Raw genomic sequence first — 25,318 nt, forward strand, 5'->3', positions numbered from 1 at the left:
ATCAACAGCGCGTCGGCGTCACATGCATCCGTGGGAATCGGCCACAATTCTATCCCACTGTCTGAATTTCCACAACCACAAGTCCAAGTTGCTCTTGCGCTTGAGCAGCTATGGGAAAACGTAAGAAATCTTCTAGAAAACCAGCTGCAGCAACAGCGGCAAGGAGGAGGGAACCATTAGGTGCGTTAGATGCCTTTCGATCTCTTTGTTATAGCTAATTTGTTCCGTAGATACGGCCTTCACTTGCTTGTTCTGTCATCATGACAAGTCTGTGACAGTTAGAGTCGACAGAAAAGAGGGCATCGCCCAGCTGGTGTGCAGAGTATGCGACCAGCGTTATCAGAGCAAAGTTAATCGTGCGTACCAGTCGGATTGCGCGAGTTTCTACCTCATGATTTCGTACCTCAACAGACTTGACTGAGCCCGTGGATATCTATTCAGAATGGCTAGATGCTGCTGATGCCGCACAGAAAGAAGATCACGGCACTCGCAGACCGGCGGCTTCATCAAGCAGACCAGCTCCTGCACCGCCTTCTGTCGGGAGTGATGATGATTGATCTGGACTCAGGACTTGTAACTATCTTATCTTTTCCTCACTGTACAACAGCAATTGCAAGACAGGCTATAATCGTAGAATCTCGCCGGTGCATTCGGCCTTATAAGCTTCTGTGACGCACCTGAATTCATTTGTGAATTGACTAGGGATATTAAGATGGGGATTCCAGGGTAGATCCTGAGCAGGTAATATCTTGGTCGTATATATCTTTTAAGCCTGTCCTGGTCGAGGTATGTAGAAGAATTTGGGCCTAGCCTACTAGCTAAGCCAGGGTCGATTGTATTGCTTGATCGCCTGAAATGGAACACGTGCTTTAGCCCTTTCTCTCATTTAGCGCTCTTTGACTGGTTCACGACCTTGAGGCGGGCCCGTGTCAAAAACCATTTATTAGACTTCCAACTATTCATTGATACCGCAACTACTGGCCACACAAGTACCCTAGATTTTCTTTCTTTCTTAGACGCATCCTTCATCATGGCGTCCTCGACCAATATTAAGGTTGTTTGTCGGTACGTGCTAACCTAGCTTCGGGATTCAATCGAGATGCACCTAGTCTTATCGCCTGCTGACGCGACTGAATAGGTTTCGGCCCCCAAATGCTCTCGAACTCAGAGAGGGCGGCGATATCGTAGTCGCCTTCGATGAGAATCTCCAGACCGTGCAGATGAAGAACTCGCAGGCCGTTTCTGGGCCAGAGAAGGATGGATTCACGTTCGACAGAGTTTTTCCGATGGGCACGAAACAACACGAAGTGTTCGATTACGGTGTTAAAGAGTGAGTGGCTCCGAGAACCACGCGTCTTTGTCGTGCCTCATCTGATTACCTCCTAATGCAGCATTGTAAAAGGTGAGACAGGGCACCCCCGTCTTGTGATATCGAGCTTTCATACATTGCTATATCATCTCGCGGAAGGAGATTGATGCTAATACGGTAAATAGATGTCCTGGATGGCTACAATGGCACGGTCTTCGCATATGGTCAGACTGGTAGTGGAAAGACGTTCACCATGATGGCATGTTAAATTCATATTATCTTGGATTCCGCTCCTGATTTCTGTTCCCTAGGGTGCGGATATTGACTCATCAGACCTCAAGGGAATTATACCCCGCATCACGGAACAGATTTTTAAATCAATCGTAGAATCAGACTCTCACCTCGAATATGTCGTCAAGGTCTCCTATCTGGAGATCTACCTTGAACGCATACGTGACCTCCTTGCCCGTAAGATCTTGAATCCCTCCATGTGAATCCAGTGATGAATTCCACTTCAGCCCAAAATGACAACCTCCAGGTGCACGAGGAAAAATCAAGAGGCGTGTATGTAAAGAACCTTTCGGATTACTACGTCAGCAGCGCTCGCGAGGTCTACGAGATAATGAGACAGGGAGGGGCCGCGAGAGTCGTCACTTCGACTAGTAAGTGTGCCTCCTCACATCGTGGCGTTAACCTCTAAGTCACTCGTGACGGCAGACATGAACGCTGAATCTTCGCGGTCGCATTCCATTTTTCTGATCACCATTCAGCAACGCAATACCGAAACGGGGGCTCAGAAGAGTGGCAACCTGTACCTCGTCGACCTTGCCGGATCCGAGAAGGTGGGAAAGACAGGCGCTTCTGGACAAACTCTGGAAGAAGCGAAGAAGATCAACAAGTCTCTCTCTGCTCTCGGCATGGTGATAAATGCTCTAACAGACTCGAAGGTACGTAAGAGCGCGTACAAGGAGATGATTCTTCCCCTTTCCTGTAACATGATTCATCTTGGTTAACTTGTCTCCTAGGTCAAACATATTCCGTATCGTGATTCGAAACTCACCCGTATACTGCAAGAGTCTCTCGGTGGTAACTCGCGCACGACGTTGATCATCAACTGTTCGCCTTCACAATACAACGAGTCCGAAACATTGTCAACACTTCGTTTTGGTATTCGAGCCAAATCAATCAAGAACACTGCTCGCGTCAATGCGGAGCTCTCTCCATTGGAGCTCAAGGGCCTTCTGTCAAAAGCTCAACTTGCGAATACCAGACATCTGTCATATATCCAGGCATTAGAAGCAGAGCTTGCTATTTGGCGTGCTGGTGGCCATGTCGAACCGAGCGAATGGGCTTCTGCTGACAAGCCGACTACTGGCGCTGCTGCGGCTAAGAAAGCGACTTCATCCCCGACGCTATCCACTACAAGAAGCATGACTCCAGTAAACCCTGTATTGGAGGGTCTCCGATCAGAGATGATAATCGATAGTCGACCGCAGACACCGACAGTTGTGGGCTTGGACAAGGATGAACGAGAAGAATTCCTCAGGAGAGAGAACGAGTTCAGCGACCAGCTTGCGGAGAAGGAGAGCGTACTGAATGCCGCAGAGAAGTTGTCCAAAGAACTTCGTGAAGAGTTGGCATTCCTCAAGGAGCAGGAGGCAGCGGCTTCGAAGGAGAATAAATCGATGTCTACTCAACTCAACGAGCTCCGCCTGCAAGTAGAGCGTCTAGATTACGACAACAAGGAGGGCATTATAACTATCGACATCCTGAAGGAGCAGAACCAGGATGCAAAGAGCGAGCTGGAGGAGCTCAAGAAGGTCATCACCGATCTGCGCTCGACTCAGAGAGATGCATCAGCGGAGGACAAGGAGAAGCGCAAGCAGGAGAAGATGGCTTTGATGATGGCTAAATTCGATGCCGTATGTTTTCATTACTTGCAAAGTGTGCACCGCTGATTTATTCCTTGTTCACAGCAAGGCACATTCTCCGAGAAAGACGAGCAACTTCGCCAGCTTCTTGCTAAGCTTGATACTATCGACACGGCAGGCGCTCTCTCGACATTGAGCATCGACGACGTTGTTGCGGCAAGGAGGCAGCTCACAGAAAGCCATTCGCTTGTACGCGAGACCGTCGATCGCCTCAGGCAAAGCCAAGAAGAGAATGAAATGATTACTCGCCGCCGAGATGAGATTGAGGCCCGGTTCTTGGCACTGGAAGCTGATTATGAAGAGCTTCTTGGTAAGTGGTGAGACATATAGGGGTGTCCAATCCTTACGAGCCTTGCTGAACAGAGAAAACCATCCATGATGAGGAGACAAGCAATGCCGACATCGTGGAGTCCATGGCAGACTTCAAGGTGAGTCATACATGCGTTGAGGACAACTGTATTCATTTAATGCAATCTACCGTGCAGAACAAGCTCGAGATGCAATATGCGGCCAAACGCGACGCAAACATCAGCGAAGTGGCTGATCTTAAGCAGCAAATGGAGTTGAAGACGAACGAGATTCGCACTCTGAATGCGTCCATCGACAGTCTGAAGAGCGTCAACGAGGAGCTCAAGGTTTAGCTTTTTCCGTTTCATCCCAACTGCTAACTAAGCCGTCCTCTGTGCAGCGTGCGTTCGCAGTTACTTCCGCAGGCATCGAGGGAGGGAAGAATCTGGCAGAGAGCGCACAGGACCTCGAGCGAACCCGGAAAGCAATTAACGTCCAGTTGGCAGAATTTGATGGCGTCAAGAAATCCCTCGTACGGGATCTGCAGAATCGCTGCGAGAAGGTTTGTTCGAGACAACAAGCTTCTCTTATCTTCTACTTATCATGCACGTGTCAGGTCGTCGAGCTCGAGATCCAATTGGATGAGATCAAGGAACAGTACAACAACGTTATTCGAAACAGTAACAGCAAGGCGCAACAGAAGAAGATGGCATTCCTGGAGCGGAACTTGGAGCAATTAACGTTAGTCCAGAAGCAGGCGAGTCCATATATTATTTTACCCCAGGTACATATTTTACGAGCTCAATTACTCTCACAGCTCGTCGACCAGAACTCGGCGTTGAAGAAAGAGGCCGGAATCGCTGAGCGAAAATTACTCGCACGAAACGAGCGGATACAAAATTTGGAAACTTTGCTGCAAGATGCTGACCGTCGGTTGGCTATCCAAAACCAGAAATTTGAAACACAGCTCCAATCAGTGAAGGAGCGACTGGAGCAGGCACGAGGTGAGCCGGATAACGACATGTTTGCGTTGATGCCATCTCAACTCTAGCATATGTAGCCCAAAAGACTTCAAATCCAATAAACTTTGGACGGATTGCCAAGCCACTGCGGGGTGGCGGGGGTTCTGCAGCAGCACCTGGCCCTGTTGTGGCACCTGCACCGGTTTCAGGCGGTGCGCCGTCAGGAAACCCTTTGGCTCGCATTCAGAACGAAGACGGAAGGTGAATTCTTTTACTGTAGTGGTTGTCTCAGATTGCTTACTTGGCGTCTAACCTTGCGTTCGCGGTGCCGACAGTGGAGGTTAGTTGGATCAATTAGGTCATTGTTTTGTTAAGATGCTAACGGATCATTTGCAGCAAAGCGTGCGTCATGGTTCTTCAATCCTCGGGGGAGTTAGACGCCTTGGGTTGATCGATCCGACTATTTCGTATCTTTTTTTACATTAGCATCTATCATCCCATCGTTTTTAATGCATTCTCTGTCGATTCACGCAGGGCAAGGACTGACTGTAAAGTTTTGTAAGTAAATATGCGAAGATAAGCTATGTAACATCTATACTATTCTGGTTGCGGTGGCTGTCCGTGTCTGAAGCGGAAGAAAAATTTGTGTTGTGACACTTGGGCTGTGGTGTGACACTCGGGCGCTTGAGGATACCCTGCTATGCAAGACTTCTACACTGGTTCACGGCTACTGCACTACCTGTTCTACCTCGGTCCGTTTTGAACGGAGCCGATGGATGTTGTATGGGTCGTCCTGGATGCTATATATTCTTTCGCTTCTTTCGCAAGAAGCAGGATATGATTGACAAAGGAAGTCAAGAAGGGGATCAGAACTTGGAACGGTGCCGTTTGAATTCTACTTAAAAAAATTTCATCGGGAATAGGCGAATGAGCGGGGACCTTCAAAGGCTGTGTGTAAATTGAGGGTAAGGATCCTGCCGCGCCCATTCAAAATGTTGACTTTTAGGTCGTTAATTCGGTAAATTGCCCAAGATTGTTGTACAAACAAGCAAGCCTTGGTGCCGAACGGATCTATTTTACCGTGTAAGTAACGGAATCAAAATAACCTGCCGACTGATTCAATACCCCTTCAGTATTAGTATTAGTCGTGGTAGAAATAAATCTATCCCTCCCTCCCTGAGCTCACCGGGTCGTTCTCTTTCTCTTTCTCCTTCATCTACTTACCTAGGCCTTGGGGGTTTCAAACAAGTCACTCAGTACTTGGGAGTAGACCGTACCAGTGGTCCTATATCCTTTGGTAAGTCTTTGATCCGCACCTTCCATCATTCACGCGTCATCCCCCAATGGCTCACATCGTGGCCTGTTTACGACAATTCTTCTCTACTCGCGACTCATACAGGCGCGTTCTTCCGTTCTCCGTTCCGGTTTTTTTTTACTTGTTACTCTGTTGAAACGTGTTTCATTGCATAACTGAACTCACTGCTACTCGCCTTTTTCAGCTAATTCGTTTGCACTCGTCCACTTAAAATTCTATAATTTGCTCTTCCCTGTTTTTTTCCGGCTTCTTCTGTGAGTTACCACCTCGGTTTCCTCTCATTATCTCTTTGACTTACCGGACCTAGTGCGCAAATCATTTTCCTACCGCAGTCTGCCATGTCAACTCATCACGGAGACACTTCTCGGAAGCCTTCTGGCTCATCGACGCGCTCGTCTGGGCACTCTCCTTCGGCTTCCCCGAATAACGTATGGTCATAGCTTTCTGACTTGATTCATTCTCACCAAGGTACAGTCCCAGAGAAACTTGACTCCGACAACAGCGAATATGTTTGGCGTCGCGATAGCCGGGGCTTCTGGACTCAAGGGCCTCAACTCAGGTTGGCAGGTGGGCGGAACATCTCGCGAAGCTGTCCCTTTTACTTACGTGATGTCATTTAGGTATGGGGATCAACGACACCAGCCTCCAAGAGGAACGCGTCCATATCCTCCGCTGCAAGTGTGACAGATCTCTCACCATCTCAGGCTGAGAGTGGTTACCGTGGAAATCTGAATGAAAGCTGGAGTGCGCCAAGGCCTTCCAGCGGAACATGGGATGAGCTGAGTGGAAGCCCCCAAAAGAAAGAGTTCTCGCAGTTGGTCAGTCAATTTGTTCACGATGTTTGTTTGGCATTCAACATTCAATAGGACACTAATTCATCCTTGTCCCTGCATCACGCTCGGCAGAGACAAGCAACCGCGGCGCAAGCAGCGGCGTTGTCAGGCCCAAGAGTTGTATGTGTTCCTAATGAACCTGAAAGGCGTGCTAAAAGATCTCTCAAGGACGATCGCTCTTCGGCAAAGGCCGGACAATTCTCTCCGCAGAGGTTCGACAATGCTCTCGGAAAGGAAACTGGAGTCTCCAATAGATATGCGGCTTCTTCAAATACATCGGGCTATGGATCGTCTGCCTTCGGTGGTCAAAATGGTGGCTTTGACTCCATGCAGGTGTCTTCAGTTGTTGAAAACGAATTGTCTATGGGTCTGAGAGGGATGGCAGTCGAGGATGATCACGTCAGCGGCCAATACCGCCACCAATCCGCCTCTTCACCGTCCAACGCTGTTGTTTCTCATTCTCCTTCAGCCCCCCAAGTGCGACCACCTCCCCAGATGGTTCAAGGACGTCCCCCGTATGGTAGTTACCCTCAGGCCGATTATTCGTCGTATTATACCAATGGCGCTACACGCGATCCCTACATGGATTATGGATATGGATACAGTACCCCGACCGACCCTTCACTCTACCCCTCATCTGCTGGCATGAATAATACTTCCGCGGCAAGCCTATACCCTGGCGTATCACCACAGGCGCTACACCATAATGCTCCTACTGGCCAGCAGTCCAGTATATACTATGACTATTCAGCCTCCGCGCGGTCCCCCTCACAATATTACTACCCCGCGCACCAGCCCTTAATGTATCCAACCATGCCTCCGCTCTCTCCCATGCCGACTCCTCAGCTTAGCGCTGCCGCGCCTGCCGGTGGTATGCCCGACAAGAAACAGGTACGTTATTTTATTTTACGTCAGATTGTATCTAGGGCCCCGCTGACCCTTCAACCTTAGTATGGACTACAACAACAGGTGGCTCTCCAAACCATTTTGCGCCCCACCATGATCTCATATACTCCCAACCAGGGTTATGCTGCTGATTATGGTGCCCAGCTGCCCTTCATGATACCGAATGGCGCCATGTACGGTCATACTGCCCATGGGATGCCGTTTTATCACCAAAACGTGCGTCCCGGGCGGCGCCAGGATGGGAGCGATGCTGGTTTAGCTTTGCGCAGTCCTTTGTTGGATGAATTCAGAGCAAACAAAGCGCGCAAGTGGGAGCTTAGGGTGTGTTCAATATAATTGTGGCGGACAGAAAACTGATCAACTCTCAGGATATCTATGGCCATATTGTCGAGTTTAGCGGTGATCAACACGGATCTCGCTTCATTCAACAGAAGCTCGAAACAGCTACCTCGGAGGAGAAACAAGGTGTCTTTGATGAGATCGTGCCTGATAATGCCCTGCAGCTCATTCAAGATGTATTCGGTAACTATGTATGTTTATGGTGCGATCCTTCGTTTGCCATCACATCTGATGGCTTCGTAGGTCATCCAAAAGCTGTTTGAGCATGGGACGCAAGTGCAAAAGACAGTTCTTGCCAACACGATGGAGGGTCATATTCTCCCACTGTCACTACAGATGTATGGTTGTCGTGTTGTCCAGAAGGTCTGTATACACGTTCACAACCTCTCTCGGCATCTAATTTCAAATTTGCTAGGCGGTAGAATTTGTACTTCCAGACCAGCAGGCATCCTTCGTCAGGGAACTTGATCCGCATGTACTTAAATGCGTGAAGGATGCGAACGGCAACCATGTCAGTACGCTCCCTTAATTTGAAATGCTCTACGCTAATGTGTCTGCAGGTGATCCAAAAGCTGATCGAACGCGTGTCGCATGAGCGGCTAGGCTTCGTCAACACATTCAGGGGTAACGTGTATGACCTCTCCACGCATCCATATGGCTGTCGTGTATTGCAACGATGCTTCGAGCACCTGCCTGAAGACCAAACACGTCCTCTGATGGATGAACTGCACAAATACATGATCAATCTGATGCAGGATCAATTCGGGGTACGTACTCATCATTGTCATACTCGGGTCTGTCGGCTAATGAGTTGCAAAGAACTACGTTGTTCAATTTGTTCTCGAGCAAGGCAAGCCTCAAGATCGCAATCAAGTCATCTCCAAACTTCGTGGTCAGATGTTGAATATGGCTCGCCACAAGTTCGCATCGAACGTTTGCGAGAAGGCGCTCGTCACTGCTGGTAACGAGGAGCGTCGTGTCCTTATCGATGAAATCATCATGCCGAAAACTGATGGTGTCAGCCCAATTGTGTCCATGATGAAGGACCAATTTGCCAGTACGTTGCCATGCACTTAATATTAAAGTTCTGATAACTGACCACTCATGTAGACTACGTCCTTCAACGGGCACTAACCGTGGCAGAAACCGATCAGAAGGATATTCTGATTGCCAAGATCCGTCCTCAGCTCGTCAGCATGCGCAGGTACTCAAGCGCTTACAGCAAGCATCTTATTTCCAGTATGTTCATGAAATACAACCGAGATAAATGAAATACCATCTGACCAACGCCCAATAGTTGAACGTCTTCTAGAGCGCACAATTAATGCTTCAAAGGTCTCGGATAAACCTGCGGACTACCCCTCACTATTGCACAAGCCAGCCAATTAATAGCGTGCCCTCTACGACCAGATTTTTCTTCTTGCTTCACTCCCTCCCTCCTTCCTCCAATCGCAATGCTATGGTATATTCGCATCAATTTTTCCTCATTCCGCAATCACTCACACCACGATTATCCACGCAACCAACATTATTAATTGCACACTCTTTACATACATTCATTCAGTACCATACCGCATTCCTGCTTCGCTGTCGATATTCAAAGTTTCATGTAGCTATCATCTTTGTCGTCATTTTTCCCATCCGTGGTACATATCGATCGTATAGATACCTGAGCACACCAGTTATAATCATCATGGATTTTGTCTTCGCCACGCATATGCATGTCACTCGGACTAACCAAATATTATTATAATCCCACGGAAGAGAAGTAAACGATTACAAACAAAAGTATTATTAGTTCGAGCTAAAGTAGGCACTACCGTCACGTCGCCAAGCGCAAAAGCCTCAGCGAAACGTCAGCTTCTTGCTTTTCTCAAGACCACGAGCTCTACTGGCCTGCAGGACAGAAACGTTGCAAACATGAGTACTGTAGAAGCTGCGGCTTCGCTTTTTGGTTCAGACGGTGATTCTGGGCCAGATCCATTTGCGGTCATCGGCAACGAGGAGACCGACACGACACCACCTGCCGGGTTGACGGGTCATGAACATGGACACCATGATTCTGCTTCTTATCCATCTGACATGGGCCAGGACGCTTCTAGTTTGTTCCCTGAAGACCACATCCCCCAGGACGCTCAGCATTTTCAACAAGATCCTTGGGCGGTTCCTTTAGACCAGGATGCCAGTGTTCCCGTAAATCAGGTTCCTGATAGCTCGCAATACTCTGCTTCTGGTTACGAACAGTCTCAAGGGTGGTCTTCTGCGTCTAGTCACTCCACGGCTCAACCGCAAGCCTCGTATGTTCAACCACCAGGTGTGTCGGTTGTCTAAATTTGTCACGTCTGCAGTATTAATTATCCACAGCGCAAGGGAGTTATAATGCCAGCGGTGCAGCGAGTGCTTATCACCAGTACACACTGGACTCGAATGCCACTTCCTCACAATACAGCGGGAGCCAGTATATAAGCCAACCATATGCGCCAGTACATGATCATTACAAGCCTACCGCTAACGCCACTACCACTCGCGCGTCACAACCACCTGCCATACCTGCCACTTCTCAGAACACGTATGAGCCGTACAACCCTATGACACGATCAGTCTCTCAACCTTATTCGTCGTCTGCGTACGCTGCAGCTCCTCAGCAACCTTCTCCGAGCATCCCTCCCCCTCCTGCTCAGGTTCCTCCTGCGATGTCGGCTGCATCATATCGTCCACAGAAATCGAATGCGTATGATCCCCCTCTTCCTCCTCCGAAGGTGTCAAAGCGTGCTGTGAGTGCACGCGCACCAGCCTTGGGACAGTATGCCTCGTATGGCCAGCCCTCGCAAATTCCTCCTGTACCTCCTGTGCCCCCTACTCTCCCTCCCCCGTCTGATAGTACCCGATACGGCAACCTTTCTAGTAGCGTGGCACAACCTCCAGTTTCTTATGCACCTCCACGAGCGCCAGCCACTCGTCAGCTTGAAGGGGCCCTTGGTATTACCTCGCCACCCAATTTTCCCCAACAGCTCCCCCAACGGCCTGTCGGTGATCATTACGCGCAACATGGGTTGTCACATGCGGGCACTCATACATCCCCATTGGCTGCCCCTCCTCTACTCCCGAATCCTCCGACACCCCCACAAAACTCTTATACACAGGAATTACTTGACGAAGTGCCTACTCCCAAACAGGGTTCATCCACCTCATTTACGGACCACGTGCAATGTGTTGCTTCTCCTGCCACTGAGCCATATCCACTGCCAAGTCATGACCTGCACTCAGAGAGTCGTGCCTACTCGTCTGACGATATGCCCTGGGACGATCCGGAAAGTTTGCAGCCCGAGGCGACATTGTCATCTTTCCATACCGTTCAAGATCTCTACTCACCTTTACATCCCGCAGAGCATGGAGGTTTGAATGGTTCAACACAGCCTCCTAGCAGCCCACCTTCTTCTCCACCTAGAGCCAAGGTGCATCAACACCAAGACATGATGTTACGAGGTCCAGCGCTACGACGGTCCGCTTCTCACTCCAGAGATGGATCCAACGGTTCAAATGCGTCGTCCCTGCGTAGTCCGGTAAAGAGGGTTTCCTCTCCTTTACGCAATGCTTTCGACTCCGGTGAACAAGATATTTACCCTGGCCCTCCCCATCCGGCATCTGCATATGAGCCATCACAGTATACCGCGCCCAACAGAGCGACATCTCCTAGTTCTGTCCGCTCGTTCGCGAGCCATGCAGGATCTGTTAAGAGTGCCTACAACTCGACGGCTCCGGCTGCGGTGAACAATTACGAGCCCAGATCGCATGCTGCGTATGAGAGGACTTCATCCCCCGTCTTCCATCATTCACGTCAGGCGTCTCCAGCCCCTGACCCTTATGCACTTACCAAGAATGTTGCTGCGCTGGCGTCGTCCGATTATCGTGGCCGTTCTGGTTCCAACGGATCCTTGCATTCCACAGCGTCCCTGCCCATGGGAATTCCCCCTCAGCGTGAAGTTAACGGGTTTGTTCCCAAGCCCCGTCCCGGTGAACCAAGCTCGTACGGCGCGGTGTCTGCGTATAGTCAGGAGCTTCTCATCTCACCCGCGGCTCGCCCTCCATATGCACCCTCCCCTTCTCTCTTAGGCTCAAACGATCCTTTGGGTCGGACATCTACTCGAGCTCCAGTGATCAGTTTTGGTTTTGGTGGGAAGGTGGTTACGTGTTTCCACAGCTCTCCTGACCTTATCACTGGATTTGATGTTGCACTCTCGTCTCGTCACTCGACAGATGTGCGTGTACGTGTGTTGCACAAACTTCTCCCTGAATTCGCGCTTGAACCTTCTGCCGCTGCTTATCCTGGCCCTCTGTTTTCTGACCCTGGTACACCTGTCAGTCTTGTGCGCACTGGGGCAGCATCTCAAGTCAAAACAAAGAAGGCACGCGTCATCAAGTATCTGGAGGATCGGATTGATGAGCTGTTGCGTGGGACGATGTATATGTCAGAAGGAACCGAGAAGCAGCGTGCTGAGGGAAAGCTGGTTCTAGTCAAACTGCTCAAGATCATGGTAGAGAATGATGGTGCACTGTCTGGAAGGTCTGTCGCCAGACCACGGATCGACATCCTTGACTAATGTTGCATTCCAGTACTCACATTGACTCAGCTGTAAGAATGGCGCTGCTTCCTCGCATTGCCACGTCTGAGGGTGGTGAGAGTGGGCCTGGTGCCCTCTCGACAGCAGGTTTTGCTTCTCCTATGTCCAACGGCCTTGGTATGATTCCAGGCTTCAGTGGTGGGCACGCTGGCACGAGCGAGACACCCATCTCAGTTTCTACGCTCCTTCCATCCGCATTAGATAAGATACAGGAATTCCTTGTGAGAGGTGAAAGGAGACAAGCTTATCACTACGCGCTGGATGAGAAACTGTGGGCGCATGCGATGGTCATTGCGAGCAGCATTGACAAGGAGGCTTGGAAGGACGTTGTTAACGAGTTCCTCAAGGGAGAGTTAGGTGTTCATGATGCACAGCGGACGGCCTTTGTTGGACGCGGAAAGGAACAAGTACCTCCTCCCAGCAATGGAAGAGAGTGGCTTCGTGTGATCTATAGTCTATTCTCTGGTCAGGGACCAACTGCTGGTTAGTGATCATTTTCCGAGCTGAATCTTCTGATATGAAGCTACTTGGCAAACAGTCCAGGAACTGATTCCCACCAGTCTGCTCGCGAGAACAACGGCTACACTGCAAGTCCCTACACCGGCTATTGCGCACACCACGCCAATGTCACCTAGTTTTCCTTCGCCAGTGATGGCAGCACAAATCCCTGCTAATGCATTGTCGAAGTGGCCAGAACTTGTGGCATCAATGGTCTCCAGTCCTCTGTCTTCTGAGTGGTCGGCAACCTTGACAGCACTGGGCGACTACCTTGTATCGCATCAACAGGTCGAGGCTGCGCATGCATGGTAATTGTATAATCCTTGCACATGTCTTCCTGCGCTAAGATCATCGTCAGTTACTTGCTATCTCCTCAGACTTCTCCAATAGGGGGCATCGGGAGTCCATCAGGTCGAATTGTTCTCGTTGGTTCACGAAATCCACACGCGTCTCCCGCTTTCTATAAGGACACTGACCCCATTATCCTGTCCGAAATTGCCGAGTTCGCCTTGTCGCTGAAGAGCGTCCCGAAGGGACAAGAAGCATTCCACGGTTTGCCGCATTTACAGGCATACAAGCTTATCAGGGCCTCGTATCTCGCGGAGATCGGCGAGATACAGGCAGCCAGCAGGTGCGTCGATCTTCTAGTGTGATTCTGCAGCTTCTTAAGCGAACTACAGATCTTGCGAGGCAATCACCGCTGCAATGACACATCCATCACCCTATCTCAATTCCGTTGTTATCGAGCAGTTGAAAGGGTTAGCAGAGCGCTTGATTGGTACTCCACAAATGGCAAAGAGCGGATCTTGGATAGGCGGAAAGGTGAACAAACCTAGTCTTGATAGTATCGGTAGCTGGCTTGAGGGGCGCTTGACGAAGTTCATCGCTGGAGAAGGGGACGAGCCTCCACCTCAGCCAGCACCGTCCAAGAGTCAGGTGTCATCCCTAGGACCTTTCTCTCACTTCAGCGAGATTTCATCAACTACAACGTCCGCAAGTCCGTCGCCTCCCCCTGGGATGATGAACCCGCATTCAATGTCCGGTACACCGCCTCCCCGCAGAAGCGGTTCCGCGATGGCAGTCTCCACTTCTCACTCTCACGTGCCTATTGATCGTGCCTCATCTGCCATGGATTACTATCACCCAACACGGAAGCTGTCACCAGCGCCTCCCTTGACTGCACCTTTGCACCCACCACGATCAGCTTACCCTTACTCCTCACACGGTTCAGGTATGAATGGGCATTCAACGACAAATGGCTACGCCCCTGCATATGGTACCGAGCCGTTGTCACGAAAGCCTTCGTTGGAGATGACTGCTGAGGAGGGCTCTGAGCAACAACAACAGGAGACAGGATGGTGGTCTTCACTCAACAATTCGGACTCTGGCCCCACACCGACGACAGCCACTTTTCACTCCGTCGATCATTTCCGAGGTTCCTCTGATGGCTTTATCTCCTTGATGGATGACCCCACGTTGACTGCGACTCCTAGCCCATCCATGTTGAATCTCCAGCCGCAACCAAGCTTCGAAGATGAGGACGAGGACTTGGGCTTTGGCAATAATGCAAATAGACGTGAACGTAAACAAGAAGCAGCTGAGTCTGGGAGTAGCGAAAAATCTGCCACGCCTGTAGAGGACACCAAGAAAACGGAGGAAAAGAAAGGTCAGTTGTGATTACCTCTTCGTCCCAATATTCCCAACAACTCTTGTTGCTAGACACCCCCCCAGCGACGGCTTCAGCGGCGCCGAGCTCCTGGCTGGGCCGGTTCTGGAAGCGTTCTGAAACAGCCCCTGGTCCTATCAAGGCCAGTCTTGGGCAAGAATCGGCTTTCTATTACGACAAAGATCTCAAGCGTTGGGTTAATAAGAAGGTATGCAGCCAGTGTTATTTAGATGTGTGATATCACTCAAAAATTTGTCAGGCTGGTGCTGAAACCGCACAGCCAGTTGCACCACCCCCACCTCCTTCAAGAGCACAGACAGCCTCACCAGCGCGGGCAAGTGCTCCACTTCCTCACGCCAACGGTGCAAGTTCAGCACCACCGCCAGCCCGATCTGTTTCAGCTATTGATTTGAGCACATCTCCCACCGCTAAGCCACCCATGCGGGTGCGTTCGAATCTTGCTCCCACTGAAGCGACATCTCTCCCCAACACACCAGCGCCAACGACTCCCATGACACCGCTTCCACCACCTAGTCGCCCACGCTCGCAAGCCGCCAAACGCAATGTACGAACCCGCTACGTTGATGTTTTCCAACAGCAAGAGAATGCTTCGTAGATCAGTCATACGGATACTTATCATAGAGACCATCACATCAATTTATTCTGGATATATTTTAGCTTTCGGCTTTCGTCATCTGTCACCTCACTTCTTCTCATGCATGTACATTTTTATTTGCTTTTTATAATTCAAGTGCATGCCGTGGCTATCATTGCAATATAAACTACGTGATTCTATATAATGAGCTTGAACGGGTAGCCTGATATGAGTGTTAGAGTTGTGTGTCAGACATCTTGCTTAAGACAGACAAACCTGGGTTTTTGACACGGAAGAGTGATACCAAAATGCTGAAAACGAGGAAGTTAACTGCAGTCCAGAGGTATACCTGGGTTCTTTGACGGCCGGGTGACAATTGGCGTGGTGTGACGACAGTCAACATTAAGAAAGATCCAGCCAATATTCCATCTATCAATGATCAGCACCAGGATGATGTGTAAGGTGCGTGACAACTTACAAACCATGGCGATGACTTGAACTTCTTGTCCATACTGATTTTGGTAGCCTTGAGCGATCCAAGCGCCATTCGGGCCAACATAGGGTGCACCTCTAATGCGAGTGAACATGTAACCAGAGGTCATGATTAGAGAGGTAGTGATTGTGCCAGCGGCCCAGACCCAGCGATTTTGCAGTGCTGGTTTGATAAAGCGGAAGATAAGGGTAATGATTGGGATGAGTGAAGCGATGCTGCCTGCACGCGCCCAGTCAAAGGGAGCCTTGTACGGGATAGGGATGGGGGTGTGAACAGAGAGTTGCTCAGCGAGGGGTCCAGCTTCGAAACCACTGTGGAGTCCAATAAGAGTTTGTAAATCAAGGATAATGAAAATCCTACTGTTGGAAATCGTATTTGAAGGGGGCCTTTTTTGCAGACGCGTTTGGTCCTTCGGTCGCGGGATACACGTGAACACCTGGGGCAGAAGCCATGCCAAGCTAACAAGCACGTCAGTCGTTGGATATAGCTTCGCAGGATATGATGCTGGAATCACCTTTTGGAAGACGGCGTGCCCATCATCGAAGTCAAGGGTAGCGAAGAAGTGCTGGTCCCGCTGCTCTTTGGGAGCGGTCGCCCACGCTTTGGCTACAGCAGTGAATGACGGGTCAAATTCTCTGTAAAGGCACAATTAGCCTCATTAGTGTGTTTAGAAGCTTGTCACTGACTTGCAAGGAGCACAGCGCCGTTGGGGATTGAGCGCAGTAAAAAGCACAGCAGCCGACCAGTTGCGCTTCGAGGAGGCAAGCAAGTCATAAGTCTGTTCGTTGAGATGTATGAGGCCATTTCCTGCTGCTGCGAGGTCAACCAGCTGCTCATGCGCTGATTTTTTGGCCGCTAAGGACAAGGGCAAGAGTAATAGAGCAAGTAGGGGCCAAAGCATATTGAAGGCACTTGTGAAAGGATTTGGTTATCCGAGTTGGACGGTCCAAAGTTGTCAACGTGTAACAAATCAATAACAAAGGGTTACAATATAGCAGCCGTGGGAACTAGACAACTTTGAATCAGTCTCTCTGCTCACCGTCTTCAGACGGGGACCAGAGCCTTGTTAGACATGTCCCATGCCCTTCTCCTACGACTCTTTTTATCTCCTTCCTTCTTCTCTGTTCATGTAGCTCTACGATACCTGATGGTGTATTCCGACAACATAGGCATCACGTACTACCTTACCCGAAGGTTGAAAGAACTCGACACGCAAGAATTACGCGAAGTATGGGGTTTCATATGGTATTTACCAGTATTCACCGTGTCGGAGCAACCAAACTTATAGCTTCGCTAGTCATTTACTCGTCACACGGCCTTCCAAATCACGAGCACTGGAATGCTTTGTAGTAGACATTTCACAACGGTCCACACATATAGCCATGATTGTACGTAGGCAACAGCTCCGTAGCTTCAAGCTCACAGCTGATGCCTGTGGAGACCCTCTGGCTTATGCAAGCTTCTTTGCAAGATCTCTCTTCTTCACCTAGTTCTCCATCTTTTCAGGTATGCCAACGGACGTTACAAAGATGTCATGAAATCATCTTCGGTGATCTTCCAACTCCAGTCTCTCCGTACTCTGGCTTGGACCTGCCGTTCCAGGCGCGCTTCTCACGTCGGAAGGTTAAAACCCATGTCGAACCAGTACTCATCGGACTTGGTCTGATGTTAGCCGGAACTCCAGCCATGCCTAAGCTTACTGAGATCATGGGTGAGGTTGCGTTGCAGCAGGGTCGTGCTGACGAGGACGGGTCAGACCTGAAAAGCCTACGGACCGATGAAAATGACGTTGCTTCAGGATCAGGACAGACCACCCGCAATGACTCTGGGGACGATGATGACAATGCCTCAGATGGAAACAATGAAGATGACCACACGGCTAGTTCTCATGAACGCCCTTCTAATGATGTTTGTGGGCCCCATGGTCCTGCGGTCTCCGAAAAGCGAACAATTGTCAATTTTCGTCGGACGAATGTTGCTGCACAGACAAGTCCCGCTCTAGTTCATCTGCAAAACATGCATCGGTCAACATTGTCTGAGGATCCACTCGATCAACTTGATCCCTCATCCCCGGCACGCGTTACCAGCCCTTACCAATCCTCTCCTTCGATACCTACGACCCAGCATCCTTTTCGTCAGAGTACACTGAATTTCGGCGATTCCCTCCTCCAACGGTATGATTTGGATTCACAGGCACATCTCCTCAGAAGTCACTACTACCGTTCAGAAGTAAGCAGTTTCCACTGTCATTATAACTTTGGCTTCACATGAAATATAACAGGTCCAGTTCCTGATAACGCTCGAGCACATCTCTAACCGCCTACTTGTTGTGCCAAAGCCTGCGCGAGTCAGCGCCCTTAGAGCCGAATTGACTGCTCTTAACCACAAGCTTCCTGCAGAGGTAATATCTTCCTCTCTGTCATACCCCAGTTCGTGATATAGGATCTCAGGTGTGCATGCCTATGTGGTGTTCTTCATCGGATAACCCTGTGCCACGGAATGACTCTCAACCGCACCACAAGATCGTTCGAATCCCCCCTGGCGAAAGCGTTGTGCTCAATTCCGCGGAGCGAGTACCTTATTTGCTCATTATTGAGATTCTGCACGACGACCTTGACTTTGACCCAACAAAGAGAAGAAATAAGGAGACGCTGAAGCGTATAGTGACGAAGGAGAATGAACGCAAAGGTGCTTCGAGAGAACTCATTGCCTTCACTAGGTCACCTCTTTCCTTGAAACACAAGGCCCTTGGAGATCCCGTTGTCGGCTCGGAAAATGCTTTGGGAAATGACTCTACTGAGGAGACAGAAGCTTCGTCGGTCCCTGTAGCTTCTGCTACTAGTAGTACTAGTTCTCTCATCGGTGACGATGAGGAGATGGACCTCGTCGAGCAACTGTACGGGGCCGGCGAGTCTCACCGCGGACCAATAGACCTTACAGAGTCCATTGTGCTTCCACCCGTGCTGAAGAACAAGGAGCTGGATATGGTCGCGTGGTCTCGAACTTCTTCCTTGCCTTCATCACCCAACCCAGAAGGAATATTGTCGTTATCTTCTTCTCCCGCCTTTCCAACCACTGGTGGCCGGTTCTCGACACTACCTTCAACCACCCAGCTGCCAGACCCACCACCTGATAGTAACAGTAACAATCGTATACTTTCGCTTGACGATTACTCCGAACGCATGCGTACGGCTGCTGTCATGCTTTCGCAGCTCAATGCGAACCTCATTCGCGAGGCAGTGACCACATTACCTTCTTCGGATTCAACTGCAACGCTGGTCAATTCGAGTTCACCGTATGGCCCTCTGAGTTGGCTCCCCGGCTCTGGCTGGTTAGGCGGTCCACATCATCAGGCAAACAGTGGGCCACTACATCCCTCGCTCGCTGGGAGGGCTGGCGATTCACCAGCTACCACCCGGATGCGCGTGCAACATGCAGAGGCAGCCGCCATCAGGGGCCGTATCATGAAGGAGATGATCGCACTTGAAGAAGAGCGAATGGAGCGCATGCGAGAACACAGGGAAGGAGACGGGATGATGCGCATTGGTGACGTGGGTAATAACATGAAGACTGCTGAAGACGAAACTATCATCAAGCGTGAGCTGAACAAGGTCGATCCCTCCGCCGTAATATTCAGCGAATCTTGGGCGACGAAGAAGGTGGGTTTAACCATTTTTGCTATTGCATGACTGCAATGTCCTATTTTTCAGAGTCGAATACAGCACGGATCACCGTATGGTCATCTAGGTAAGGCTACGGCCTTACTATGAACAATTGCATTTATTCATTTTAACTTACCATTGCTAGCAAACTGGGACTGTGTCTCTGTGATCGTTAAAACTGGTGGCGATCTTCGCCAGGAACAGGTCGCCGTTCAGCTTATACAGCAGTTTGAGCAGATTTGGCAAGAAGAGAACTGTCAATGTTGGGTCCGCTAGTGAGTTCGCTTTCACCAAGTTACCTAGATGGCGTAAGCTTAACACTCATTCAGCTTCCAAATTCTAACCACTGGCGCATCGTCGGGCTTGGTAGAGACTATAACAGACGCCGTGTCGATACATTCCATCAAGAAGTCCGAATACGCAAGACGGTTGGCAGAGGGCCGGCTCGGATATGTCACTCTCCTAGATCACTTCAAATCGGTTGGTCCCTCATTTTATTGTTTTGCACAAACGATAGCGTACTGAAATACGCTGTGAAGACTTACGGCGATCCATCTATGGCTAAGTTTGTTCGAGCGCAACGCAACTTTGCCAAGTCACTCGCAGGTCTGTTCTGCTCTCAATACCTCAATCCCCGTATTCAATGTCCCACCCATTTCGTAGGTTATTCCATCGTAACGTACCTGTTGCAAATAAAGGATCGGCATAATGGGAACATATTGCTGGACCGAGAGGGGCACCTCATTCACATAGACTTTGGGTTCATGTTGTCTAATTCACCGGGTAACATAGGTTTTGAGGCTGCACCATTCAAGCTGCCACCGGAATATGTGGAAGTGCTAGGGGGCGTGGATGGAGAGTCTTTTTTGGAGTTTAAGCGCCTGTTTCGTGAGGGGTTCGAGGCAGCGAGAAAACACTGTGATCGAATCATAAGTCAGTGCCTTACGTTTGATCAGTCCCGTGCATGGAACTGATATCGATCATCCGCAGCTCTGGTGGAACTGATGCAAAAAGGTGAGAGATCCACGGTCGGCAGGATCATTTGATCTCAATGTCTTGTTTTAGACTCCAAGCTGCCATGCTTTGCTGCGTTTGGTGATCAGACTGCAGCTCAACTGCGTGATCGCTTCCAACCCGCCTTGACTCATTCCCTTGTGGGTGAATATATCGACCGTCTTATTGACACCTCCTTGGGCTCCAACTGGACGCGTCTTTACGACTCGGTGAGTAGAGACTAAGGCAGTTGCACATCCCAAGCTTATCTCTTCTTGCAGTACCAATATTATTCGCAGTCCATTCTGTAGCCTTATACCACATCATTGACTAGGTGCAATATGCAATAAGGTCTATCGTGCTCGGATATGCCTGAGGTATACAGATCGTAGAGTGCGGTATCTAGTGTTGTAGGAACATATCGCCCACTGCTGAGTACATACGCTGTGACAGCACTGATGCTTTCGGTCTACGAGAACATCTTGTCGTATCGGTTCAGGCATGAATACCACTCATAGTCTGAAGAAACGAGCTTCAGCGGTGGTTCAATGTTGCACGGAGATGCTTACCGAAATTCTGGCCAGGGTCGCACCAACATTTTCCTTTTGCATGGACATCTCCCTGCGGACAGTGCTGGAAGGGTTCATGTCGATACCCGATGTCGTTGAAGAAGTGAATCTGATCCTTCTTCGCAAACAGGGCGGCTCCGATACTATGAACTGGCGCATCTCCCCAACGCTATTCCAAATGAAACAAGGTCCTAAAGCGTGGAAACACAGAACTCACCTCATAATAGAATCCACCCTGCTCATCAAGGTATTCAAAGAACTTGGAATATGCTTCACCTCGCCAGAAGTCAAGATCTCCGATCTCAAAGTTGCTCCAGACTGGCCACGGGATTTCATTAGTATAGGGAAGCGAGTGTGATGCGCAGTAAACCTACAGTGACACAGATTGTAGGACTCTCCACCATCATCAGAGAGAAATTGCATCGCGTTGTCGGGGGCCACGAAGTCAGGATTAGCATGGATAAAAGCTAGAGGGAGGTGAGATTAAAACCATAGTGAACGCCGAATACACTCACACTTTACAGTGTTCCATAGTGTTGGAATAGTAGCTTGGTATTCGTATAGTGATATGGTGAAACCTGTTGATGTTTGAGACTTGTGTACAAGTGATAGCATCATTTGATTTACCATACACCTTGTTTTGGTCTTGCATCACAAGGAAGGGATCATAGTCCACGTCACAGAAAAGCTTGACGTCCGGCCTGATTGGGAAAGATAAGGAAATAAGCCGAAATACTTTGCGTTTCCACCGGTTGTGTCTACTCACTCCACTCTCCAATAGTACTTGTATTGCTGCAAGAGCTCATGTCGGTAGAAGAACTAAGGGCTGGTTAGAGGACCTCGCTAAAACGCGTCAGAGTTACGTACGCCCGAGTTAAAGCGGCACATATTGCGGTAACTAGGAGCAGTTAGTCAGAAGCAGCGAGGATAACTTGGCATACGCACGGAACGCTACCTAAAAGATGGTCAGGCTACCTGCACGCTTGGAACTCTAAGATTACGTACCTCCATAAATTACATTGTTCCTAACCAAGTCGTCACGAGCTTTGGTTGCTCGATCTTCATCAACCCACGATGGTTGATGCCAATGATCAGATGGGATGAGGCCAAATTCGACTGTGGTAGTAGTTAAGGCTTGTATGTGGCTTTACGGCTGCTGTCAGAAGCTTCATGTATTGAAACGTAAAATGCGCACTCCTTGAAGCTCTGCGTAAAAGGCTCATCGTTGAGGAAGACATAAGGATACTTGAACTTCCTGTTGAACCTGTCCTCGATTTGCTTCATACTGCTCATGATTCCCGAAAGGTCAGAGTTCCGTACAAGCATGACGAATGTGGCGTTCGCTTTGCGGTCCTGTAAGTTCATGGGTGTGTCGGGCTTGTAGTACTCTTCGGGCACAGGCGTTTTGTAGGGAGGGTTTGACTTCGGGCCAGTCCATTGCTCGGCTATATTTGAGATGGATGTCGCCTTTCCGTATTCTTCGTGCGTGAAGCTCAGAATGTAGTGAACTGAAATCTATTCCAATGTCAAGTGAGCCGAATTATCAGTGTGACATGAACACGTACAATAAGACCCAAGACAAGCAAGATATAACGCATGGGCGTCATCATCTTTACAGAGGTGCACGTCCCAAGGGACGTTTGCTACCTGAATGAAAGGTAAATGGATGTAAAAGGCAAGAGAAAGAAATAAAAGGATATAAGAATGCTGTTGGTTGCAGTGGAAGGATTGCCAGTGCCAGCCCCGCCAAAGCCGCGCCACCGGAAACAGCCAACTCACGACTACATAATTGAACTGCGCTTTGCGGCGCAGCCCGGATTCAAGCTCAAAGTTTTTCCTCCGATCTCCACGTGTTTCGTTCACAGACATAATATTGTAGCACATATCGTCCCTGCATGACCGTGCCTGGTCAATACATCTAGTCATAAAAATACGCATTATTATATATAGGGTCAAGCGACTTGGATTAGTTTACCCTGTAGTAGTCTACAGTAGCCTATGGTAGAAATACACGTATGAAGTCGCAACGTCTACCTTCCAACTCTTCTAATCGTGCAACCGCATGAAGTGTCTCAGGCACGAGTTTTGCGCAAAATCTGTCGCCCATCATTAGTTTCACATGTAGGAGAAATCATGGAATATTATCGCACCGAAGTTATCGTTTGGATCGCACGAGCAGTGTCCTTCTCGCCATTGTTTCCCTTGGGGACAATGGGCAAATTCGGCGTGTTTATATCCTTCAAAAAGATCAGTTATGACTGCGAAACAACATGACAAAAGCCTACCTATATCCTTAAAGAAATGTATTTGATCTTTGCGCGTAAATAAGGCCGCGGCGATGCTATGAACGGGTGCGTCTCCCCATCTCTGTGTACAGTCAGCGAATACCCAACAGAAAAAGATATACCTAATACTTACCTCATAATAAAATCCTCCTGTATTCTCAAGGTACTCGAAAAATTTCGTGTAAGCTTCGCTCCTCCAGAAATCCATATCTGCAATCTCGAAGTTTGACCAAACTAAGTCAATGGCATCAATGACCTTCTTTCACCGTGAAATTAAACGACTCTTACAGTGACACATGTTGTAAGAATCGCCTGAATTATCAGATAGAAAATCCATCGAGTTGTCTGGTGACACGTATTGAGGGTGTTCCGCGACGAAGTCTGACAAATTCGTTCATCCTCAAGCTATCGTGTGTGATGATCAGTGCTTACTTTTCACCGTGGACCACAGCGAGGGTATAGTTGGTTCCCATTCTGTTAAGGGGGCGATTCATGCTATGAAAGATGCAACGGAGATGACAATCTACCTGGCATAGAGATCGTAAAGCCTATCCTTGTATATAAATTTAGCAGCTCAACCAGCTATATCGAGAATAACTCACCATAAACTTTATCCCGATCTTCCATGAATAGAAAGGGGTCGTAATCCAGGTCACAGTAGTATCGGACGTCGGGTCTACAGAATGTGGTCAGAACTCAATTCGTCTGGTATGGTGGACAACTGACTCCACTCTCCAGTACCATTTATATGGCGTTAAGAGTTCATGGTTGAAAAAGAACTGTACGAAGAGGTCAGCCAAAATCAACATCCCTGCTAAATCCGCAACGCTGAGCGCTCACCCCTGAGTTAAACCGACACATGTTACGGTAACTAATGGATAAAGATGAGACGGTACCTGAACGGGTTGCGAAAGCATACGCACGAAACACTGCCTGTGGTTTCAATGGTCAGATAGTAACAAAGGTCTGAGTAATGATGAACTTGCCGCCATAAATCACGCCTTGTCTTACTAGCTTATTGCGTCCTTCCTGAGCTTTTCCTTCATCTATCCAGTCCGGCTGGACCCATGACTCGCGAGGAATCAACCCAAAAGATACATCTGCGTCAGTTAACACGCTGACACGCCTGAAAACACATTAGAAACCAACTGCGCTAGATAGTGACGCGACATGCCTTTTGAAGTCGGTGGAGAAGGGCTCGTCGTTCAAAAACACCCAGGGATAATTGAACTTGCGATTGAACCTCGCCTCCAGCTGTTCTACACTTGATATGACGCCGTTGAGATCAGTATTACGCGCCAGCATCACCAATGTAGCATTAGCTCTGCGGGGAGGGGAAGAGACATATGAACTGATATTTCCAAGGGAGGGCAACGGTTTGCTCTCTGATGAAGAAGCCAACTGTGGTGGGGTCTCGTTCGACTGTTTGACATCCACAACAACTGTGGTGTCCTTTGACGCCGACCATTGCGTGGACAAGCTTTTGAAAGACGAGTAGTTGTCTTCGTGCCCAATAGTCATAAAGTAGCACACAAAGAGCTATATGCGAAGCTGAGGGTAAGGTGACAAGACGCGATAGGTCAAAGACATACCACAGTTGCGAACGCGATAACGACGGATCTGCGATGTGCGGGGGTTAAAGGGAGAGCCATGATTCGAAAGAGAGTCTGTGCCCTGATGCCAGTCAGCGAGCGAGTGTCGACAGCCGGGGGGCTGAAAGAGAATTGGGAGAGCAATGACTTGTGTATATTATATCGCTCGGGAACAGAAGGGAAAAAGAACACTGACGATACGATTTCGTGGAAATGGACATCAGGCAGTCATCACGCGGGCCCGTATTTGTTAATGGAGCTGCGCAGCATTGGCGCAGCAGCGCGGTGATACGCTGCGATACGGGCCTACGGCAACGGATTCAGACGCATATCAGATCTATGAGATTGCAATCAATATGTGGCTGCTGCCACTGTTTCCACGGTATCACCCTAACAACTAAACAAGCGCTTTCTGACGTAGATTCTAAGTTAGTTCGACGTTAGTTGATGCGACACAGAG

General features: G+C 49.3%; 8 protein-coding genes across 8 annotated transcripts; 5 read left to right on the top strand and 3 right to left on the bottom strand.

The window, feature by feature from the left end:
* Window positions 1–34: 34 nt before the first annotated feature.
* On the top strand, window positions 35–756 carry DEU56DRAFT_763175 (transcription elongation factor Elf1 like-domain-containing protein). Its single transcript, XM_041350783.1, has 3 exons — window positions 35–180; window positions 231–356; window positions 412–756. The coding sequence occupies exons 1-3, from the start codon at window positions 111–113 to the stop codon at window positions 555–557; spliced, it is 342 nt and encodes a 113-aa protein (XP_041215571.1). The 5' UTR covers window positions 35–110; the 3' UTR covers window positions 558–756.
* A 107-nt stretch (window positions 757–863) lies between these two features.
* On the top strand, window positions 864–5,088 carry DEU56DRAFT_5088 (kinesin heavy chain). Its single transcript, XM_041346574.1, has 16 exons — window positions 864–1,065; window positions 1,139–1,330; window positions 1,392–1,402; window positions 1,495–1,568; window positions 1,621–1,777; window positions 1,828–1,971; window positions 2,027–2,256; window positions 2,335–3,231; window positions 3,286–3,550; window positions 3,604–3,668; window positions 3,726–3,875; window positions 3,929–4,090; window positions 4,145–4,285; window positions 4,346–4,532; window positions 4,589–4,830; window positions 4,887–5,088. Exons 1-15 carry the CDS (start codon window positions 1,031–1,033, stop codon window positions 4,753–4,755), a joined length of 2,877 nt encoding a protein of 958 aa, XP_041215572.1. The 5' UTR covers window positions 864–1,030; the 3' UTR covers window positions 4,756–4,830; window positions 4,887–5,088.
* Window positions 5,089–7,439: 2,351 nt separating this feature from the next.
* On the top strand, window positions 7,440–9,272 carry DEU56DRAFT_722399 (ARM repeat-containing protein; the record flags this gene model as incomplete). Its single annotated transcript, XM_041347726.1, has 9 exons — window positions 7,440–7,529; window positions 7,590–7,865; window positions 7,913–8,074; window positions 8,127–8,246; window positions 8,299–8,394; window positions 8,444–8,650; window positions 8,703–8,940; window positions 8,994–9,122; window positions 9,181–9,272. The coding sequence occupies 9 exons, from the start codon at window positions 7,440–7,442 to the stop codon at window positions 9,270–9,272; spliced, it is 1,410 nt and encodes a 469-aa protein (XP_041215573.1).
* Window positions 9,273–11,842: 2,570 nt separating this feature from the next.
* DEU56DRAFT_722546 (Sec23-binding domain of Sec16-domain-containing protein) lies at window positions 11,843–15,285 on the top strand (the record flags this gene model as incomplete). Its single annotated transcript, XM_041347734.1, has 7 exons — window positions 11,843–12,447; window positions 12,498–12,988; window positions 13,044–13,311; window positions 13,362–13,634; window positions 13,684–14,669; window positions 14,735–14,877; window positions 14,929–15,285. The coding sequence occupies 7 exons, from the start codon at window positions 11,843–11,845 to the stop codon at window positions 15,283–15,285; spliced, it is 3,123 nt and encodes a 1,040-aa protein (XP_041215574.1).
* Window positions 15,286–15,395: 110 nt separating this feature from the next.
* Window positions 15,396–16,733, bottom strand: DEU56DRAFT_763201 (uncharacterized protein). The gene is made up of 6 exons (XM_041350784.1): window positions 16,444–16,733; window positions 16,272–16,392; window positions 16,118–16,215; window positions 15,743–16,068; window positions 15,541–15,693; window positions 15,396–15,487 (listed from the first exon to the last, which is right to left on the bottom strand). The coding sequence occupies exons 1-6, from the start codon at window positions 16,656–16,658 to the stop codon at window positions 15,462–15,464; spliced, it is 939 nt and encodes a 312-aa protein (XP_041215575.1). The 5' UTR covers window positions 16,659–16,733; the 3' UTR covers window positions 15,396–15,461.
* Window positions 16,734–16,772: 39 nt separating this feature from the next.
* On the top strand, window positions 16,773–20,737 carry DEU56DRAFT_763205 (kinase-like protein). Its single transcript, XM_041350785.1, has 13 exons — window positions 16,773–17,002; window positions 17,055–17,145; window positions 17,198–17,986; window positions 18,039–18,158; window positions 18,208–19,416; window positions 19,468–19,504; window positions 19,565–19,694; window positions 19,749–19,899; window positions 19,959–20,025; window positions 20,083–20,352; window positions 20,410–20,433; window positions 20,485–20,642; window positions 20,694–20,737. Exons 1-13 carry the CDS (start codon window positions 16,830–16,832, stop codon window positions 20,721–20,723), a joined length of 3,249 nt encoding a protein of 1,082 aa, XP_041215576.1. The 5' UTR covers window positions 16,773–16,829; the 3' UTR covers window positions 20,724–20,737.
* On the bottom strand, window positions 20,738–22,749 carry DEU56DRAFT_763208 (glycosyltransferase family 15 protein). Its single transcript, XM_041350786.1, has 12 exons — window positions 22,547–22,749; window positions 22,177–22,496; window positions 21,987–22,126; window positions 21,927–21,936; window positions 21,849–21,879; window positions 21,748–21,800; window positions 21,609–21,682; window positions 21,497–21,559; window positions 21,356–21,448; window positions 21,199–21,299; window positions 20,982–21,150; window positions 20,738–20,931 (listed from the first exon to the last, which is right to left on the bottom strand). The coding sequence occupies exons 1-12, from the start codon at window positions 22,589–22,591 to the stop codon at window positions 20,882–20,884; spliced, it is 1,149 nt and encodes a 382-aa protein (XP_041215577.1). The 5' UTR covers window positions 22,592–22,749; the 3' UTR covers window positions 20,738–20,881.
* A 278-nt stretch (window positions 22,750–23,027) lies between these two features.
* DEU56DRAFT_905799 (glycosyltransferase family 15 protein) lies at window positions 23,028–24,918 on the bottom strand (the record flags this gene model as incomplete). The annotated part of the gene is made up of 14 exons (XM_041356761.1): window positions 23,028–23,077; window positions 23,132–23,218; window positions 23,267–23,348; window positions 23,400–23,500; window positions 23,555–23,647; window positions 23,699–23,740; window positions 23,794–23,814; window positions 23,869–23,942; window positions 23,993–24,045; window positions 24,107–24,137; window positions 24,186–24,199; window positions 24,278–24,366; window positions 24,412–24,805; window positions 24,859–24,918. The coding sequence occupies 14 exons, from the start codon at window positions 24,916–24,918 to the stop codon at window positions 23,028–23,030; spliced, it is 1,191 nt and encodes a 396-aa protein (XP_041215578.1).
* Between the last annotated feature and the right edge of the window lie 400 nt (window positions 24,919–25,318).

Source organism: Suillus clintonianus (assembly GCF_016758775.1).
Source record: "Suillus clintonianus strain FC179 chromosome Unknown DEU56scaffold_1, whole genome shotgun sequence".
Taxonomy (NCBI): Eukaryota; Fungi; Basidiomycota; class Agaricomycetes; order Boletales; family Suillaceae; genus Suillus; species Suillus clintonianus.

What these genes read in the sequence shown, in the direction of transcription:
- DEU56DRAFT_5088 (XM_041346574.1), top strand. Translation starts at nt 1,031, where the DNA reads ATGGCGTCCTCGACCAATATTAAGGTTGTTTGTCG. An exon ending in CATACGTGACCTCCTTGCCC is followed by an intron (nt 1,778 to 1,827) that starts GTAAGATCTTGA and finishes ATTCCACTTCAG; the next exon opens with CCCAAAATGACAACCTCCAG. An exon ending in GAGAGTCGTCACTTCGACTA is followed by an intron (nt 1,972 to 2,026) that starts GTAAGTGTGCCT and finishes TCGTGACGGCAG; the next exon opens with ACATGAACGCTGAATCTTCG.
- DEU56DRAFT_763201 (XM_041350784.1), bottom strand. Translation starts at nt 16,658, where the DNA reads ATGCTTTGGCCCCTACTTGCTCTATTACTCTTGCCCTTGTCCTTAGCG. An exon ending in CGGCGCTGTGCTCCTTGCAA is followed by an intron (nt 16,393 to 16,443) that starts GTCAGTGACAAG and finishes GTGCCTTTACAG; the next exon opens with AGAATTTGACCCGTCATTCA. An exon ending in TCAAGTCATCGCCATGGTTT is followed by an intron (nt 15,694 to 15,742) that starts GTAAGTTGTCAC and finishes GATCATTGATAG; the next exon opens with ATGGAATATTGGCTGGATCT.
- DEU56DRAFT_763208 (XM_041350786.1), bottom strand. Translation starts at nt 22,591, where the DNA reads ATGATGACGCCCATGCGTTATATCTTGCTTGTCTTGGGTCTTATT. An exon ending in TGCTTGTCTTGGGTCTTATT is followed by an intron (nt 22,497 to 22,546) that starts GTACGTGTTCAT and finishes ACATTGGAATAG; the next exon opens with ATTTCAGTTCACTACATTCT. An exon ending in AGGGTGGATTCTATTATGAG is followed by an intron (nt 21,151 to 21,198) that starts GTGAGTTCTGTG and finishes CATTTGGAATAG; the next exon opens with CGTTGGGGAGATGCGCCAGT.
- DEU56DRAFT_763205 (XM_041350785.1), top strand. Translation starts at nt 16,830, where the DNA reads ATGTCCCATGCCCTTCTCCTACGACTCTTTTTATCTCCTTCCTTCTTC. An exon ending in CCACACATATAGCCATGATT is followed by an intron (nt 17,146 to 17,197) that starts GTACGTAGGCAA and finishes ATGCCTGTGGAG; the next exon opens with ACCCTCTGGCTTATGCAAGC. An exon ending in GGACGCGTCTTTACGACTCG is followed by an intron (nt 20,643 to 20,693) that starts GTGAGTAGAGAC and finishes CTCTTCTTGCAG; the next exon opens with TACCAATATTATTCGCAGTC.
- DEU56DRAFT_763175 (XM_041350783.1), top strand. Translation starts at nt 111, where the DNA reads ATGGGAAAACGTAAGAAATCTTCTAGAAAACCAGCTGCAGCAACAGCG. An exon ending in AAGGAGGAGGGAACCATTAG is followed by an intron (nt 181 to 230) that starts GTGCGTTAGATG and finishes TTTGTTCCGTAG; the next exon opens with ATACGGCCTTCACTTGCTTG. An exon ending in TTATCAGAGCAAAGTTAATC is followed by an intron (nt 357 to 411) that starts GTGCGTACCAGT and finishes GTACCTCAACAG; the next exon opens with ACTTGACTGAGCCCGTGGAT.